This window comes from Ceratina calcarata, unplaced genomic scaffold (assembly GCF_001652005.2).
Source record: "Ceratina calcarata isolate Rehan_Ccalc_2016 unplaced genomic scaffold, ASM165200v1 scaffold78.2, whole genome shotgun sequence".
Lineage (NCBI taxonomy): Eukaryota > Metazoa > Arthropoda > Insecta > Hymenoptera > Apidae > Ceratina > Ceratina calcarata.
This window is the reverse complement of record NW_017179105.1, coordinates 1-17,268: the sequence shown is the minus strand read 5'-3', so window position 1 is coordinate 17,268 and position 17,268 is coordinate 1. Positions and strand designations below refer to the sequence as shown.

Genomic DNA, 17,268 nt, shown 5'->3' with positions numbered 1-17,268 from the left:
ATATATATATATATATACATACATACACCGCGTATAAACTATTTTTATTTCTAAAAAAATATCCAGAATAAAATATGTAGATTATTGTGATCGATATGAATACGAATTTTGTAAATACAGTTAAACTAAGATGTACTGTAAAATCAGTGTATCAATAATACTGTTAAAACTATTGTAATCACGTCTCCCCGTCTACCCGTGCTCTGTTCTTAGCTCGAGCCGAGCTGTAACTTGTGATTTTCAGGATCAAGTTCAAGGCAGGCGACGAGATCCAAAATAGTCCACCGAGAAATTGTAAGAGAGCTGCTAGACTCAAACAGAGAGTCGTGCCTGTAACGAGAAACGATTTGTACCGTAGCCGTTTTGCCCTGTGGATCGTTCGTGGTGACGAGAAGATCGGTTTCATCGATTCGTTCTCGTTCGTGTAATCCGAGTCGTTGATACCCACGCTCTTTTTCTCAATAACAGAAAACAAGTTTTTCAAATAAGAGAACTCACTGCGTGCGAAACAGAAGAGAAGCATGCAAAGACCGACTACAGTTGAAAATCCTTTGTGAACAGATCGGACCGTTTCCGTCCCGAGAACATCATACAGAGCTACGTCCTCACAACTCGATAAAGTACCTATACTGACGCCGCCCAGAAAGGTAAAAATCGTTAGCCACCAATAATTGCTCGCGTACCCCAAGCCTAGACAATAAGAATAAGAAGATGAACGCTGGTACACGTTTTTGACAAAGGTAGTAAATTAGATATACCTATTAAACCGACACCACAAAGCCAAGATGCCATGCCAAAGTATAATCTCCTATATTGACTCGTAAGCTTCAGTACCCTGCAACTGATCAGATTTGGCAGAAGGGTAGAGCAGCCAGCGGTAACGGACACGGAGATCCAAGCGTGGTAACATTCGTAAGCTAAAATGGGTAACAGTATCCAGAAGAAGAGGAAGGACACTTTCATCCCGACCCAACCGACGATTGCGAACCAAAACCGGCAATTCTTGAACATCTGAAACTGCTGCTGCTGTCGCCGCTGTTTCCATTTGCCGTCCGAATCGGGAAGAATCGGATTCACAAACAGATCCACGTCCTCGTCAAAGTCCTCGTACGCGTACATATTACTTCCGTCACCCGACGACTGTCCGTCAATGCGCGACCGCTCCGCTTCTTGATCATCTTCCAAATCCTGTCGCTGGCCGTTCAATTTCTGTAAATCTTCGGCGGAAGAAAGGTCCGGAGGAATTCTGACAGGGAGTTCCGTGTCCTCCTCGGTCGACAGGAGCAAACTGTAAGGAGAGGCCTGCTGCTCTAAGGGCAGCCGGAAGGTCGTTGTTCCGATTGCAGGAAGCAATAGGAACGCGGTCATTAGTTGCAGACCGGTTTTCAAACTTGCCTCGTGTAGCAACATACTCGTGATACACGGTATGATTACGAAACCAAACGAAGTCCCGACGTTTCTCAACGTTAGAGCGACAAGAAGCTTCCTCCTGAAGAATTTCCTAAGAACATGGTCGCTCAACAGCATAACGAAACTGGCGCCTATGCCCATCACCGCTCCTGCGCTAGTGCTGGCCAAATAAGCACCGACTCCACCGGTCGCAAGATATCCCGACGCTATGATCCCGACCACCATCAGCATTACGCCTATTATTCCAATGAGACAAGGCACCGGTGCCATACTCACGACTATTCTCGACCAAGGATCTGAAACACGTTTAACGAATATCAGCCATCTCGCTTTTTCTCGTGGAATACCATTACGTGTGTTTGTAACAACAGTCGTCGTCGTCGTCGTCGTCGTCGCGTACCTGCCAGAGTCCAAAACGCAGAGAACAGTATCGGCGTCAGTACAATTTGTTGGTACCATATATACTCGATCGAAGACACGTGAATTTCTCGTATGCGTGCCAATACTACCCCGTACATCGGTAATACACTCGGGACAGTCATCTGTAAACAGAGACGTACCCACTGTCAATCGACCACCACGTTGCTCTACGCACGGTTTTACTTCACTTGTACGTACTTGCACCAGAAATACCCCGCAAAGAACGATCCACGCGTAACCACCGTCCGGGACCGTAGGTCCCAGCTCCGGGTACGACGTAACGACCTCGTCAAGACGAAGGCGTCTGTTCGATGACATGATGCTGATTTAGCGGCGGCGACGGCGACGGAAGATATTCACCGCTGGTGCACTTGTTAGATTTACAAAAGCATTTGAACGCGGGGACGGTCAGGCACTCGGATTTATTATCTAATCTGTATGCGATATCGTAAAGACAGCAGTCTGATAGCCGACAGTGATAAGAAGCTCAGTAAGAATGTGCGTGTATTTTTTAAACGACTATACCAAGTGATCGATACCCGGGGAACCGCGATCAGTATAATGATAACGCACAAGTACAAACATATATATAACATTTATTCGAGGCGATAACAGTATTAAAATTAAACGCGTTTCTTTGTTACATATACTTAAAAAATTGCATCGAGGCTTTAAATACGCTAACAACTAAATTGATCGCTAGGACGTGTTATATTATTTCAGTTTCAGTAGGCTACTTATTCTAACAATTCGAAGCAGCTGACTTAGTCAAAGTTGATTCCGTTATAGTATACATTCGCTATACGTCTTCGCGATTATCACCGGTAGCTATCGAGGTGTACCGTACCCTCTTGTTCACCGAGTCCAATATAGGCTCGATCCTTTTTCGCAGTTTCGCCCGTTGCACGTAAATCAAGGCGCAGACGAGTGCTATTAACACTACGCTAAGGAAGAATAATAAAACGGTCGCAGCACCCCGTGGGGACGATGAGAACAATCTCGGTGTACAATTCTTCGTCTCGTGAATCTCGCGAGGTTTCCCAGGATCACCTACAATCACGGATAAACTATTAATAAACTAACGACTTGTCAAGCATCCACCATGATCCTGTCGGATCAGGTACCTGCTGCTGCTGCTGCTGCCTCGAAGCATTTCAGATTGTCCTTGTTGCGAATAAACACCTTCGTCTTATTCATCCACTCGACGAACGGGTTCAGCTTGCACGAACATTCCAACGGATTTCCAGTAAAGTCAACCGATACGTTCTGATTCCGCTTAATAAGCGCGTCCATCGCGTGCAAATCGCGTTCTGCGACTCTCGCGAATTTGTTTCGTTGCAAATCCAAGAATCGTAATTTGTGGAGGCAGGACACGTTGAAGTGGAACGCGGTGAGCGCGTTGTCGCCCAAATACAAATCGAGCAACATCGGCAGATCACAGAACACGTTGCTGTCCCGGAATTCGGATATCTCGTTCTGCTCCAAGTGCAGCTTTATCAACTGCGTCAGATTGCTGTTGACGAAAATGTCGTGCAACGTTTCTGCGAGGTCTCGCGGCGGTCCGTCCTCGAAAGCGTCGGTTAAATGTAACTCCAACAGCGATACGAAATTCGAGAACACCCTCGGGTGACTCCTCGCGGGGTCCAACGACAGCTCGTTGAAATCTAAAATAAGCCGCTCGACCCGTCGCACGTGGTGGTACGCTTTTCCTCTGATCTCTTTTATTTTATTGTTCGACATGTCGATTACTCTCAAATAAGGCAAACTGTCCAGTGTACCGAACACGTTCCATGGAAGCTCTTCGAGGTAGTTCCCGGTGAACACGAGGACCTGAGGAGAATAATCAAGAGCGCTCGGCAAAACGACAACTCACGAGCAGCACACATTTTTAATTCAATAGTAGTTACCTGCGTCTCGTTCGGCAAATGTGACAACGGTGTCGCATCGCGGAATCCCGAATCAGTGCAATTGACAACGAATTGATAATGATTCTCATAGCATGTCCTCATGCAGAGGCAGCTATTGTTAAAGGACGGACCGCATTTCAGTCTCGCGGTTTGCAACGTTTCCAACGAATGCAAGTTAGGGTCATCGCAATTATTGGATAATTCAGCGGTGGACGCGTATATTAGAAAAAGTATCGCGTATCCGTATTTCTTCATCTTGCGTCAAGAGTTATCGTCCTGGCTTCTATCTAATGCTTTCGAACGTTAAACTCATCGTTTCAATTCCTCCCGCTGATATGACTGTAATAGAAAATGAGTATCTGTCGTGTCCTCTCCGGAGACGATGGGATCGGTCGTATCGACCTCTCGTCTCGTCGGAGAAGCGAAAGAAAGGGCAGGTGTTCGTAAAGGAAACGTGCGATTTTCTTCACCGGCCGAATTACGCCGAACACGAGGTCTCGATCGGGATTCCGGTCTTCGTCTCGGGTTTCCGCGATTTGTTCCCTCCCGATCGACGAACGTGAGCGAGACAGACCGAGCAAAAATTCGCGATAACGCGTTCCGTATTAGACAAACTCAAATAGACACAGAAACGGTGCCTTTAAAGATAAAACGTGTAAAAATTAGACGTAGACGTTTCTCGTAGTGACAAACGATCGATCTCTGTTCTCGTTATAGCAGTCTGTAATTATTAAACGTAATAATACATTTAGCGTCCACGCAGTACTACGCTCGTAATAGTGCTAAACGATTGGTTGCAACGAAGGAGATGTTGGAACAGTTACTACACAATTACCACACGATTGCCCGTGAGCAGGTATCTTATTATCTGATCACGGTGACTGTGTACAAAAATATTTTTTTTTCTATTACGCACCCCCCCCCCCCCCCCCCCCCCCCCCCCCCCCCCCCCCCCCCCCCCCCCCCCCCCCCCCCCCCCCCCCCCCCCCCCCCCCCCCCCCCCCCCCCCCCCCCCCCCCCCCCCCCCCCCCCCCCCCCCCCCCCCCCCCCCCCCCCCCCCCCCTCGATCATGTCCGTTTTTCACGATCGAACTACCGATATATCTCGACCGTGCTCTGCCGGATACGAAGAGTAGGTCGTCATAGTCGTAAAACGCCAAACTTGCTCTCACCCACGCAACAGGTGATATCGAATGCTTCAATGTCGCGAAGATACTATAAGCTGCATTTTGCCGTTGAACGTGTTCCGACGCAGAGTACGTTAAAAAGATCTTCTCCACCACGGTTTCTGTTCTATCCGAATTGTTCTCTTTGATCACAAATTAAGACTTACCTGTTCCTTTGTCCGTGTTCTGTGAACGGCTCGTTTGTACCGATAAGAAACGAAGTTACAATTCTCTTTCGTCGAGTCGTACGTTAAAAACGTACGATAAAAAATAAACAAGGAAAATGAGTGGTCACTTTCACTGCTTCTACGAAACAGATGAATTAACGATGTCGTTCGGTCACACGGTCTCGCAGATTCGAAAATTAAGCGATTATTCGAGCATCGTAGCTGACAGTAAATATTCACCGTTCGAAGCGCGATGCGGAGGCGGAAAGGAACGAGAAGGAAGGAAGGAAGGAAGGACCCGACGAAGTGGGTCGTGATTCATTCGAGCTCACCGGCAAATTCACCTCAGGAATTTCCTTGCTCTCATGTTTCATCGAACAGCTCCCGAAATCTGGATATCACTTTATCTCCGCTTCCTCAAATCTCTCGAGCGATACACTCGGTCGTCGAACTGACACGTGAACAAGGCGAATAAGACGAGATCTATAGTTTGAATTCGTCGTGGTCGCAAGAACCAAACGCAACGTGGAAAGGCAACCTGTTGGCGACACCGAAAACGAGTCGACTTGCGCGATTGAACGTAAAGAACGTGGCGGCGGAGCAGAAAAGAGGACTTTGCCTCTCGACGACCACGACGGACAGCTTTACACTTGGAGCGCTCCGGACGACGTACAGCCAGCCGCACCTGTACTCCCTCCATCGAACCCTTCTTCCTTCCTACACCTTTTCTCACTTTCTCTTTGTTCCTCCACCACGAGTGCATCAAGCCTCGCGCCGTGCTTCGTGTCGCTTCTTTTTTACTTTTTCCTTCCGTTGGTCTTCTTTCCTCCGCCGCCGCCGCCGCCGCCGCGCAGCCAGTCTCCTTTTAGAACTTCGTTTTTCGAGGAGGCTAAGAGGAATCAATCGTCTCATTCGTGCTTTGTACTTTGATAACTTATTGTTCAAGTTATACTACTCCAGCTCATCGGTAGTACAAATTTTTCGAAATCTCAAGAAAATCTCTGTGGCCGGTATTCAGAGTCGCGTTACTTATATTTAAGCGTTATATTCGAGCGTTTACTCGAGTCAAGATCAGGGGGACCGGGAACATGGGCTAGACAGCTAATGTTCGAAATCTTAAAGTCTCTGAACACCGGCCTGTCAATCGAATACAGTACAGCAGCATCGTTTGGATCGCAGAAAGCGACCGCAAACGTTCGCCGGTAATTTTAACTTTGAGGAATTTTTTAGCACTTAATTTGACAGCAGTCGAACAGTCGTAGCCAAGAATAATTAAAAGAAGAAGTTTTGTAACAGAATGATAACGCTTCGCAGTCTAATGACTGTTTGGCTTCTCGAATTATTATACCGCTTGTTTTCCACGTTGCCAGGGTCACGATTAGACTGCAGCAGGTTTGATCCATTTATAGAGAGAAACTGAACGTGTGCGGGAAAACAGTATGAATAATGCACGTAACGTGCAGCGTGTCGGCAGAAGTCGGAAACACAGGGACATTAGGTGAAGAGCAAGAGAAGACGTGAGTCTAGATTTCATTTTTTAATTTGACATCAGAAATGTTTTATTTTAAGCAGAAGATTCTGGACAAGTCGCGAGGTTCACGCGCTGGTCAGCGGCGGCGGTTGAGCAAGAATTTAAATCGATCTCCGAGCTGCCTGGCGTGAAATATTAAATGATAAATCTGTATTCGAACACAGGCGTTTCCAGCCGTTCGTGATCGTTGTATTAATTCTTTCGACCATCGTTAAGCCGCACCGGAGAGGAAATGAACGTGCTCGCGAGTGGGATTTCAACGTGCCTTAATCGAAAGCGGTGCTGCGCGCCATCCGTCTCGACTGTTCCCTTTTACTTTACATGCCACGGTCCACCACTGTCCCAGAATTATTGGCCAGCTCGTTTTACGGAGCGTCACCAAGTCCAGGGCGTGCTTCTTCTTCTTCTTCTTCTTCTCCGAAACGTAGGGACATGAAAATGAATCTATGGGATCGTAAAGAACTCGGTTCCATGATTACGTATATATTGAACTTCTTAAACATGTTTCATGTAACATTTAACATACACAAGTTTGCAAATGAACGTATGTACTCGTAAATCGTGTAATTTTGTGTTCACAAGTGTGTCACGTTGCTCGGCGCGTTGATCCATAAAATACGACAAAAGTAATACCATTCGTCTCGTTCGACGATACATCGTTCGAGTATGCGCGCACGTGCGCTATATAGAGATGCACGGGAAACCGATTCATCTTCAGTGCGCTTAAATCTTAATCCTATCAATTACCGACGTTGAAACGCGTGTTGTCTTTCAACGAAGCATACGACGACGACGACGACGACGACGACGACGACGTTGTGGTGCATACAGTGTCGTGTAAGCGCTTCTTCCTCTCTCTCGAAATGACAAATGATAAAGCGATCAGTAAGAATGAAAATTCGAATATTGTTTGATAAATCAGTAAGAAAATATGTATATACATGTACGTTTATATAAGTGTATACACTATACGTAAATCCTACTGCACATAAATACTATATAAATATCGATATTAATAATGAAAATCGAAAACATTGTACGAGTGGAACTCCTCGCGGTGTGCGTCACTTTGTTTTTCCATCATGTCAAGAAGATTCCAATTCCTTTTCGTTTTATGCAGCTCAGAACATCATTACGCTCGATACTAAAATTCTAGCAGTCGAAGCGTCATATCTTTTTTCTGATCAAACAATCCGTTTACATTCTTAATTATTATTTATTTTTACATAGATAACATCAGATACACGACGTGTATACGCATAGCCGATTATCCGCATTGTGTTTGACCAGAATTTCTTGAAGTTCGAGTCATAAAGAAAGAAACAATCATACAAGACTGCGAAATCACTCAAATGGTGTACATTGTTATTTTTAAATGTATATAAAATAGATAAAAAAACACGGATAGAAATGTAGTGATAAACTCAGTCAACACCTCGCTCGGCGTAAACGTTTTTATAACACAACGTATAAACAATGAGATTGTTCGGTTCGTAGATGTATTAATTCCTTCCGTGAGAAAACCGTGCGAGGAACGGGGTAATTCTTAAACGACGACGACGACGAAGAAAAACCCGGTAAATCAGGAGTTTATTCTTTACAGACTAGACACTATATATGTGTGTATATATAAATATACATACGTGGTCTGTACGTTCGCTCCGCGTGGATTACAAAGCGATTCGGCTGGCGTACATTCTCGTGGACCGACCGCGTATACGGGCGAAACGAAGGGAATTTAAATTCGACTTCCTCGGTCTCTCTTTGTACCATCATCATCATCATCATCATCGTCATCATCATCATCATCATCATCATCATCGTACTCATTTCCGAGTGCAAATGTTCCATTGTTATTCTCTGCTATTAATACATAAACAGTAGCACTGTATCCTGAACAGTGGTGAAATTTATTTTACAACCTGACGATTCGTTCGACGATCAGCGGTGAACAATTAATAGACATTGCATCCATTATCATTGTACACCTCTTATTTACTAAGTATTCATCTCTACCTAAGACACGACCATTCAAAAATCAGCTCTTACCGTCACATTGTTTTATACCATCGAAACATTTAGACGTTTGCATCACGATTGTTCAAGGTAACTACGACGACGACGACGACGACGACGCCGCGGCCGCCGCCGCCGCCGCCGCCCTGTCTCTTTAACACGTACAATTTCATACAACGGCGACGATTCGAAAGCGCCGCGAAATTCTTACACGTTCGACCGATTCGCTGCCGAATAATCTCGTAATTCATTTTCTTCGTCGTCGTTAAGAAAACACTGTATCTATACGTAACGCGGACCGTACGATTTTTCGTACGATAACGAGCTAACGCGTACAAAATTAGCCGTCGACTCCGTTCAGCCGTGCCCTCCTCTGCCTCTTCCTTAAAAGGATTTACCACTTTCTCCCGTCTGTTCTTTACTCCACCGCTTGGTACAAATTTACAAACATCATTTCGCCCCGAGACAGTTTTACAAATCGTCCCCACGTTATAACTTGACGTTATACGCACGGATAGACCGTGACGCTATAACGCGACAAAACCGTTCAATAGCGTTCAGCTTACAATACTGATACAATCTCATTTTCCCGTCAATATTTAATTATTATCAGATCAGATCGACGACGACGACTTTCCTAAGAAGAGTATCATCTTTTACATTACAATGTATACATATATGCACGCGTACACGTGCGTTAAAATTGGTGCCGCTTAAAACCGAATGATAATATCGTGTACGAGTCTTAAATAACGTTTCCAAACCGTACAGCACAAATAACAAAATTTCTGCTGCATTGGAAACACTTTGTGCCTATACGAGAACAACAATCAGACGGAGAACAGAACGAATCGAGTCGTTGGAACTGCTCGACTTGTAATTAAAGTCTGCACATAAAAGTTGCAACGAAGGATCGCATTTCTCATTGCTCGCGTAACAAGTCCAACCAATTCGTCCCCCCCCCAATCTTTCTCTCTCTCTCTCCCTCTCGCTCGCTCGTTCGCTCTATTAACACATTAACGTTAGTTTGGTCTACTACTTTGGCCTAACAAAAACGACGCGAATCATCTCTGGGTACTCTGTAAAATGTTAAATGCTGTCGCTCGCGGACAAAAATATGACGTACGAGTGACGAAAAGAACATTTGTCAGTAGAGATGAAATTTTTGTATGAACCTTCCTCCAGGTGTCGTGAGTCATTATCATCGTGAACGTAAATCGAACGAATCGGACGAATATCGTGGAACTGTCGAGAAAGACATGTTTCCATCTTTGAGCTGGATTTGGCAATAGAGATCAGACTGTTATCAATGCAAGATCGATAGATTCATTTCTTTTTCGTCTGATATTCGCCAGCAGCGATTTGCTCGGATTCTACAGACACACGAAACGTGTTCGGATTCTTGGCACACAGAGATCAAATCAGATCGGTCAGAGTGATAGGTGACAGAACGATACGTGGCGTAAGGAAGGATCACCGACACCGGAATCATCGCGCTCAGGCTTTCACGTATCGATCAGAGAAACGTATGGCGCAATACAATATCGAAGAGAATATTAGCCCGAGCAGCTCCACGATCAATATACTCACGCATACAACGATCACGATGCTCTTCTGGCTGTCAATCGTGGCTATCAGCTTGTCTACGCAGCCCTAAGGACAAAACAGAGGAATCGGTTGGTATTCCGGACAGGACCGGGATCAAGCTTTCGCGGCGGTGACGATCGCCGTGCGTTCACCCGGCCGTTATTCCGAGCCACGTGGACGCACGGCACGTAGACGGCTGGCCGACCGGCGGCGATTCGTAACTAACGGCGTCTGCAATGTCTGCATGCATATTGCACATTTGTACTCTGTCCGCGATTCACAACCAAAAACTAATCCCTTCCGACATCGCGGGAGGACATCCGTGTCGTTGTTACAACACATCGCGGTCTCGCGCGACACGTCGTTCAGCCGTGCTAAAAAAAAGAGACACATTTACCTCGCTGTAAATTGCCGGGCTAACCGCGCTTCCCACTCTGATGTCCCGGGCCGCTTTGCACGCGGCACTGTCTTTGACTTTGCAGCAGGAGTCGGGCACTTTGTATAGATTGTTTGCATCTCCGGAGACAGTGAGACTGACAGGAATCGAGGGATCCCTGGTCGCGTACTTGCTGCCCGTCCAATCGGCCGGGCCGGTAGCTCCGCAACAACCCAATTCCGATTGAAAAGTGTCCACGGTGTCCGTGTACGAGGGATCCTCGCCGTACTTGTTCTGAAACACGAGAGAACACGACAAAACACTCTCGTACGGTCCGAGCGCAGTTCGATCACAGTGCCGAACGCGTGAGACCTAACTCCGATCTCCGCCGTATCGAACGAGAAAAAGGAAGTACGCGTGAAAAAGTAAACCGCGTCCAACAAGTGTCTTCACTTCAGAACGACGTACGGATCAATCGTTACACAGGCTCGCGTAACGACCAACGGGCAACGGGAACAGACCGATGACTGTAAAAAATGGTCGAGCGCGGACGGTCTATGTACACGTGATTATACATATAGTTCCCATCGACGGACCGGTTCGATTTTCGACAACGCCGAGTACCCATCGCCGCGCACGCAGTAGTACCTTGACGCTGTCCAACACGGAATTCTTGACCAGTTCCTCGAGGCGGCCGCTGTTGGTGGTCAACCATGCCCCGGCCGCGATTTGCGCGACGATGATCACCAGTAGGCAGCTGAAGAAAGTGACCAGCATGCATCGGGACTCACGGAAGGTGCCGCAGCATCCCAGGAAGGACACTATCACAGCCAGGATCCCTGCCGCGAGCAGGATGTAGAGGCCCGCGTAAAAGTTGTCGTGTTGTTGCTGGGCCAGAGACACCAGAAACGTGTGCCCCGACAGCAACCATGACGTTACGACTATCGCTGCCAAGCCGATGACCTGCGATGAAAATCCAACGGTTTCATTGGGTAACAACGTCGAGATCCTTTTCGAGAGAGGTACAAGGAAAAACGTTCGGCGGGAGAGAGCGGGACAGAATTTTACGAGCCGCGCGCTTCCGAGAAGCTGTCTGGCGTCGTAGACACCGATAAGAGGAGTTTTTTTCGAAGGTAGCATTTCACTGGATCTGTTTTCACGACAAACAGAGTACCGTTGTCTCCCGGCCGCAGGGGGTGGAGAGAAGGTTGGCGGCGTTGCAGCAGCTGGGAGTTACGAGCGGAATAAAATTTGTACACGGAATATATTCGATCACTCGTAAAGCGATTCTCTTTCTTGTTCCAACGGTCGTCGTCTCGTTTCAATCGCCGAACCTGTTCAACAATCATTTTTCTTCTCTCGCGAGAACAATACCGCAGACGCACAGCAAGTACACAGACACGTACTGTGTGCAAGCGAAGCGTTTTCCTACTTCCGTCGTAAAAATATCGCCCGACCTTCTCTGGTGGTGGCCCCATCGAAACAGGAGAAAGCAGGGAACGAGTATTCTGGTTCACTTCTGGCTCGAGCGCCGCTCACAATGCGCTACATGGATAAACAACGAAGTATTCTTGCGAAACGGGCGAACCGGGGCAGGGCGCGCCCTTTTCAACGGCTCGTCCACCAGACGTTTCCCCGTCAAAACGCTCGGACTTTTCTATTCTCTCTCCGCCCGCCGTCCTCTTTTACGACGTTCGTCAGCCGACAGCCTCAAACCATCCGAAACCGTCTCTACCCAGCCCACGGTACTTTGCAACCCATGCGACGTATAACAGAATCCTTGGAAACAGTAGGAAAGAAGTCAAGAGCTGCATAAATCGATAAAAAATCAGAACACGTACGTCGCTCCATTTACGACTGGCGATCAAACGCAGAGCGTAGGACGTTCTTCACCACCCACTCAACAGACGAGTAAAAATCTTTATCCCTGCGCGCACACGATTTACCAAGAAACTATTAGAATTGCGCTTTCTACCCGGCCGACAATAGATCGGGGATCACGAAACAGCCTCAAACCTCGTGTTATCGCGGGTCATATAGAAGGAGGAGGAGGAGGAGGAGCAGGAGGAGCAGGAGCAGCAGCAGCAGCAGGAATCGTGATCGAAGGTTCACTGGGTCAAGCCAACTCGAGTACGCGCTCGTGACTTCCACTCGACGCGCAATGCCCGGAGGCGTGCCTCTCAAACAGATGACTTCCTGTGTATTCTCAGCGCGTCGTCACGCGTGGCGTCGTTCGAGCCGCGAACGCTGACGCAGGAATCACGGAGGACGAAGCGGATTCTCGGTCGACACTATCAGATATCAAACACCGAATCTCAAGTTCGAACGGCGTCCAACGTTAGACGAGAACGTTGGAAGACCGTATTCCCAATCTCGTTCGATCGCGATCGATCGAGGAGTCGCCCGTATCGGTAGTGCATCGTCGAGCATCATCGATTCTAATTCCAGCATGGCTCGTAGAATAAATCTTTGCGCGTTACGCAAGCGATAATCGCTTGGTCAACGCCCAACATCTCACCACCCACGTGCTGACGTAAGATTCCAGCTGTAAACGCGCCCAGTTCGTTCTCGACGGGTTCCCGCGCAAACTTCGTCAGAACGACGGTCAAGATGGACCGACGAATCTACGAATCTACACCGGTGCGCTAACTCGCTGACATTTATCGCGGCAAAGCGGCACCCACGCGCTCACATTACGCATCAACAGTCTCGGCGATCATCCGGCGAGTCTACAGCGAAAGGGAACGGCTACACAGACGCTCGTCAACGTCCGTACAAACGGTTTTCCTCACGCTAATACCCACCAGCCAGAGCGATAGAATCTAAACGCACACGATCGACGTCAGAATCCCTTTCGGCGTCGTGATTTCATTTCTGCGTAAAACGAAAATAAACGGGTAGTCATCATTGGAAGTTTAAACGAACCGCTGTTCGCATCGATCTCTGCCAACGACAGAACGAAAGGGACATCGGGCAACAATCGAAGCGAAATTGGATCGGACAGTACACAGAAAGCGGCCACAGTGAAGAGCCGTTCTTCGAAAGCATTCGGTGTCACCGTTCGGCGCCAACTATGCCAAGTTCAACGTCGACACGTTTCCGCAGAAACATGGTTACTCGCAGGCACGTACGGATTCGCTCGACGCGATTCGTCTAGAAAGCTAAAAATCGAAAACCGTTCCCGAGCACAGTTCAAGAGACCGGACGGAAGTAAAGCACGTCGATCGACGACGTCTGTGAGAGAAGAGGGGACGAGGGGAACCGGGACGTAGCGTAGGAAGAACACACACTCGTTCTCCGACTGGAAATCTATATTTAAACGTACCGATCGCACCCCGAAACAATTTCCAAACTAGACGCGCGCGCGACGCTCGTCTCGTCGATGACACAAGCACCACGATCGTCGACGTCTCACCGCGAAACGTCGTCGACGCACGACGGCCCAGCCGTCGGAGCATCATCTACAGTCGCGGCGATTTCAATTCAGACCGTGAATCATTCTTCGATCTCTCATCGACACGATCATCATTAAAAACGGGGACGGGAACTCGTGAGAACGCGGTTCGAGGAACACGTACGCCACGTTCAGTTCTTCACTCGGTCGGACGAAACAATTCTTACGCGATCAAATCGGAATCGAATCGTCGACAGACGAATTCGCGATACATCACACGCGTCGCCCCACCTCCCACCCCTGCAGGCGCAATCGATTCCAGCTACTACTGCGAATCGCGTGTCCTCACGACGCAAAACCATCATCGTATCGACATCAATCGAAGGAGTCTCAGAGCACGGTTCCTAGAACTCGTCGCGCGAATCACTGGAAAGCCGAGGACATTTCGAATGAAAATCGACGACACCAACGGGGACGAACGAAACTGCGAAGAAAGCATACGCGCAACAGACATTCGGGTCGCTAAGAAGTGGAAAAGAACGCGAAGAAGTCGCGTGCTCACGGAACAGTGCAATCTCCCGGGCACAACGCTCGGCCGCGAGTACCCGATACGCGAGTATCGCGCAGCAAGATTCGACAGGACGAAAAATACCCCGCGTGCGCACCAAAATCGAACGATTCGTCGTCGGTAGAACCGTACTAGTAACTCGTAAAAATCGTTAAATTCATCGAACCGAGCCGGAGGCTTCTCGGTACGTCACGCTCCCGTACGAACAAAGCAACCCCCGGTCGTCATCGAAACGCACGGTTCTGATCGATCGATCGAATCCGCCGCGACGGCGACGACCCCCAATCTCCCTGGACGGACGTGGAAATTCTCGTCGACGGATCGAAACGAAACTCGAACGACAACGAGCAGTACCCGTACCTCGAATCGTCAGTTCGTCGTCGATTCGGCACGGTCGGCGACGACGACGACTCCGGGGAAAGCGAAAGCGACGAAAGCGACGCAACGTCTCGAAGACGCGTCGTCTCGTTCACTCACCCAAAATACGACGTTGACGCAGACCAACAAGTACTTGACGCACCCGTAACACTTGGAGAGCACCATTTTCTCTGGAACACACGCGACACGCGGGACACTCGGGGCGGCGAGGCGACGGCGACAGTACACACAGCTTCACGGTAAACACGCCGGATCTCCCACAGCGAGCGAGCGCGGAGACCGTTCACAGTCGTCGGACGCGGACGCGAGGATGTATATCTTCCGGTCTCTCACGGAGAATCGTCTAACACGATCGAGCGAGCGTATGACGGGGAGAAAAACACCGACCCATTTCACGTCACGGTTCACGAGCAACTGTCACGGGCGGGGGGGTTTCGCGCGATCGATCGGGCCGGCGGCGTCGCTTCTCATCGCGAGCACACAACGTACGACGCAGAACTGACCGCTGCCGCTGCCGCTGACTGCCACTCTCGTTCAAAGCTCCTCGCATCCGCAGCTCGTGACGTCATTCCACATCTCTCTCTCGTTCAGGACCCCCTCCCCCCTCCCGCCGTCGTTTCACGCCGTGCAACGCGCGCGCGCGCGCGAAGACGAAACGGGAAGTCGATCGGCCGTAGCGACGGACCGAAGTCCAGGAACGAGACGCTCTCGACGGACGCAGGCAGACGCCGGACGAAAGAACCGACAGACAACAGCAACGAGAAGAACAACAAGTTTATTGTACAGGACGGGTGGAGAAACGCATTCGTACAAGTGCAGACGACACCGTTCAGTAGACTCTGTCCAAGCCCTCGACCTCTCTCTTCTCGTCGACGTCTCCGTTTATTCTGACAGAGTCAATCCTTATCATGGTCCTGTGTATCCTATAAACTGGAAAGTAAACGTACGTGAGGTCGAAAGGGACACGGAGAAAAAGGTCGGTTCACGCGCAGGGACTCAGGCTTACAGTTGAGTCTGCGAAATTGTTTCCTCTGCCTAAATCTGAAACGCGTGATCGTGTGGGACAAGGTCTTCTGAACGACGGTGGCGTCGACCGACACGAGTTCTCTGTTCAAAATCGGTCTTCCGACGAGCGTGAAGTCTCTGCCGCCGACCAACAACACCTTCTCCAACGCGAGTCGATCACCCGTGCGAGGCGGCCAGTGTCCCGACACAGTGACGACGTCACCGTCCGTGACCTTGTGTCGCATACCGCCCAGGTAGACGACCGCGAACAAACGGCCGGTCGCGTCAGTAGCCACCAGCTCGTTGATTCGGCCGACGACGTCTGGAACAGTGGAAGAAGACACGGGCGAGAGAAAACGGTGAAACACCGGCGGTGGCGGCTTCGGCGGCTTCGGCAAGACAGCATCGCTGACAATTACCAGAGGCCAACTTCTCTCTCTCTGGATCGCGTTCGACGACCCGTTCTCGGTAGGTAGGCGGTTCCTGGAACCAAGGCAGCCGGTACCTGGTACGATAACCAGCGACGCTCGATCGCCACAACGGGAACGCTAGAAAAGAAAAAAAAAAAAAAAAAGAGAAGGGTGAGGAGCATGGAGAATCGTCACGTACAAAGCGAGAAACGGTACGGTCGTTCGCAAACACGGACGACATCAAAGAGAGGGCAGAGCGGCTAGGGAACGGAACGTCTCCGGACGCGCGGAGCGGAGGTACGCGTCGATGCACGAAGCAGCAGGAAGAAACGCGGGGGAAAACACGCGTAGCACGATCGGACGGAGGGAATCGCGTGGGAAGACGTCTGGGGAACCGTGTGGATCGAACGAGAACGAGGAGACATAACCTAGATCGGACGAACGACGGACGCGGACCGTGGACAGACGAAAGGACGACAAACCTGGACGACTCGGTTCGCACGGCCGAGCCGGCGCGATCCCTCGGACACAAGGACGGACGGCGAGACCGAACAGTCTCGGGAAACCGGCGAGCGTAGTCATGAGGATCGGGAAACGACTCTCCGTGGACTCGAAAACTGTCTCGACCGAGGCGAAGTCAGGCGCAGACGGTGAGAAGAGCGCCGGCAGCGTCGGACGGAGAGAACGACGAAGACGAGCGCGCGCGGAAGAGTGGAAACCCACCTTACCGACGGCAGAGGAAATCTCTCGGGACGCGCGGGGAACGATCGGTGGACGACAGACGGTACGGCCGACCGCGAGCACGTGGGTGCGCGACCGACCGAGGGCGGGAAGGACGGACGCGGGGAACATCGGTACACGATCGAGGGCGGGAAGGAGAACGGTGTGGAACGGGAGTGGAACGGGTGGACACGGAAGGAGAAGAAAGTAAACT

At 49.5% G+C, this 17,268-nt stretch overlaps 3 protein-coding genes across 5 annotated transcripts; all 3 read right to left on the bottom strand.

Annotated features, from left to right (window-relative positions):
- Positions 1 to 6: 6 nt before the first annotated feature.
- On the bottom strand, positions 7 to 6,175 carry LOC108630766 (uncharacterized). Its single transcript, XM_018034255.2, is given in 9 exon segments — positions 7 to 330; positions 499 to 690; positions 759 to 1,706; positions 1,811 to 1,952; positions 2,029 to 2,134; positions 2,595 to 2,880; positions 2,955 to 3,660; positions 3,738 to 4,076; positions 5,402 to 6,175. Coding segments are annotated over 8 exon segments (2,787 nt in total). The 5' UTR covers positions 3,993 to 4,076; positions 5,402 to 6,175; the 3' UTR covers positions 7 to 178.
- Positions 6,176 to 7,063: 888 nt separating this feature from the next.
- On the bottom strand, positions 7,064 to 15,582 carry LOC108630795 (CD9 antigen). 3 transcript variants are annotated; one of them, XM_018034300.2, is made up of 4 exons: positions 15,019 to 15,582; positions 11,228 to 11,542; positions 10,601 to 10,873; positions 7,064 to 10,269 (listed from the first exon to the last, which is right to left on the bottom strand). In XM_018034300.2, the coding sequence occupies exons 1-4, from the start codon at positions 15,082 to 15,084 to the stop codon at positions 10,114 to 10,116; spliced, it is 810 nt and encodes a 269-aa protein (XP_017889789.1). In that variant the 5' UTR covers positions 15,085 to 15,582; the 3' UTR covers positions 7,064 to 10,113. The 3 variants fall into 3 exon arrangements, with proteins under 3 accessions (XP_017889789.1, XP_026673961.1, XP_026673962.1); XM_026818160.1 differs by lacking the exon at positions 15,019 to 15,582 and adding an exon at positions 11,986 to 12,407; XM_026818161.1 differs by lacking the exon at positions 15,019 to 15,582 and adding an exon at positions 12,037 to 12,406.
- A 93-nt stretch (positions 15,583 to 15,675) lies between these two features.
- mRpL21 (mitochondrial ribosomal protein L21) lies at positions 15,676 to 16,970 on the bottom strand. Its single transcript, XM_018034301.2, has 4 exons — positions 16,817 to 16,970; positions 16,344 to 16,472; positions 15,926 to 16,246; positions 15,676 to 15,849 (listed from the first exon to the last, which is right to left on the bottom strand). Exons 1-4 carry the CDS (start codon positions 16,914 to 16,916, stop codon positions 15,749 to 15,751), a joined length of 651 nt encoding a protein of 216 aa, XP_017889790.1. The 5' UTR covers positions 16,917 to 16,970; the 3' UTR covers positions 15,676 to 15,748.
- Positions 16,971 to 17,268: the final 298 nt, after the last annotated feature.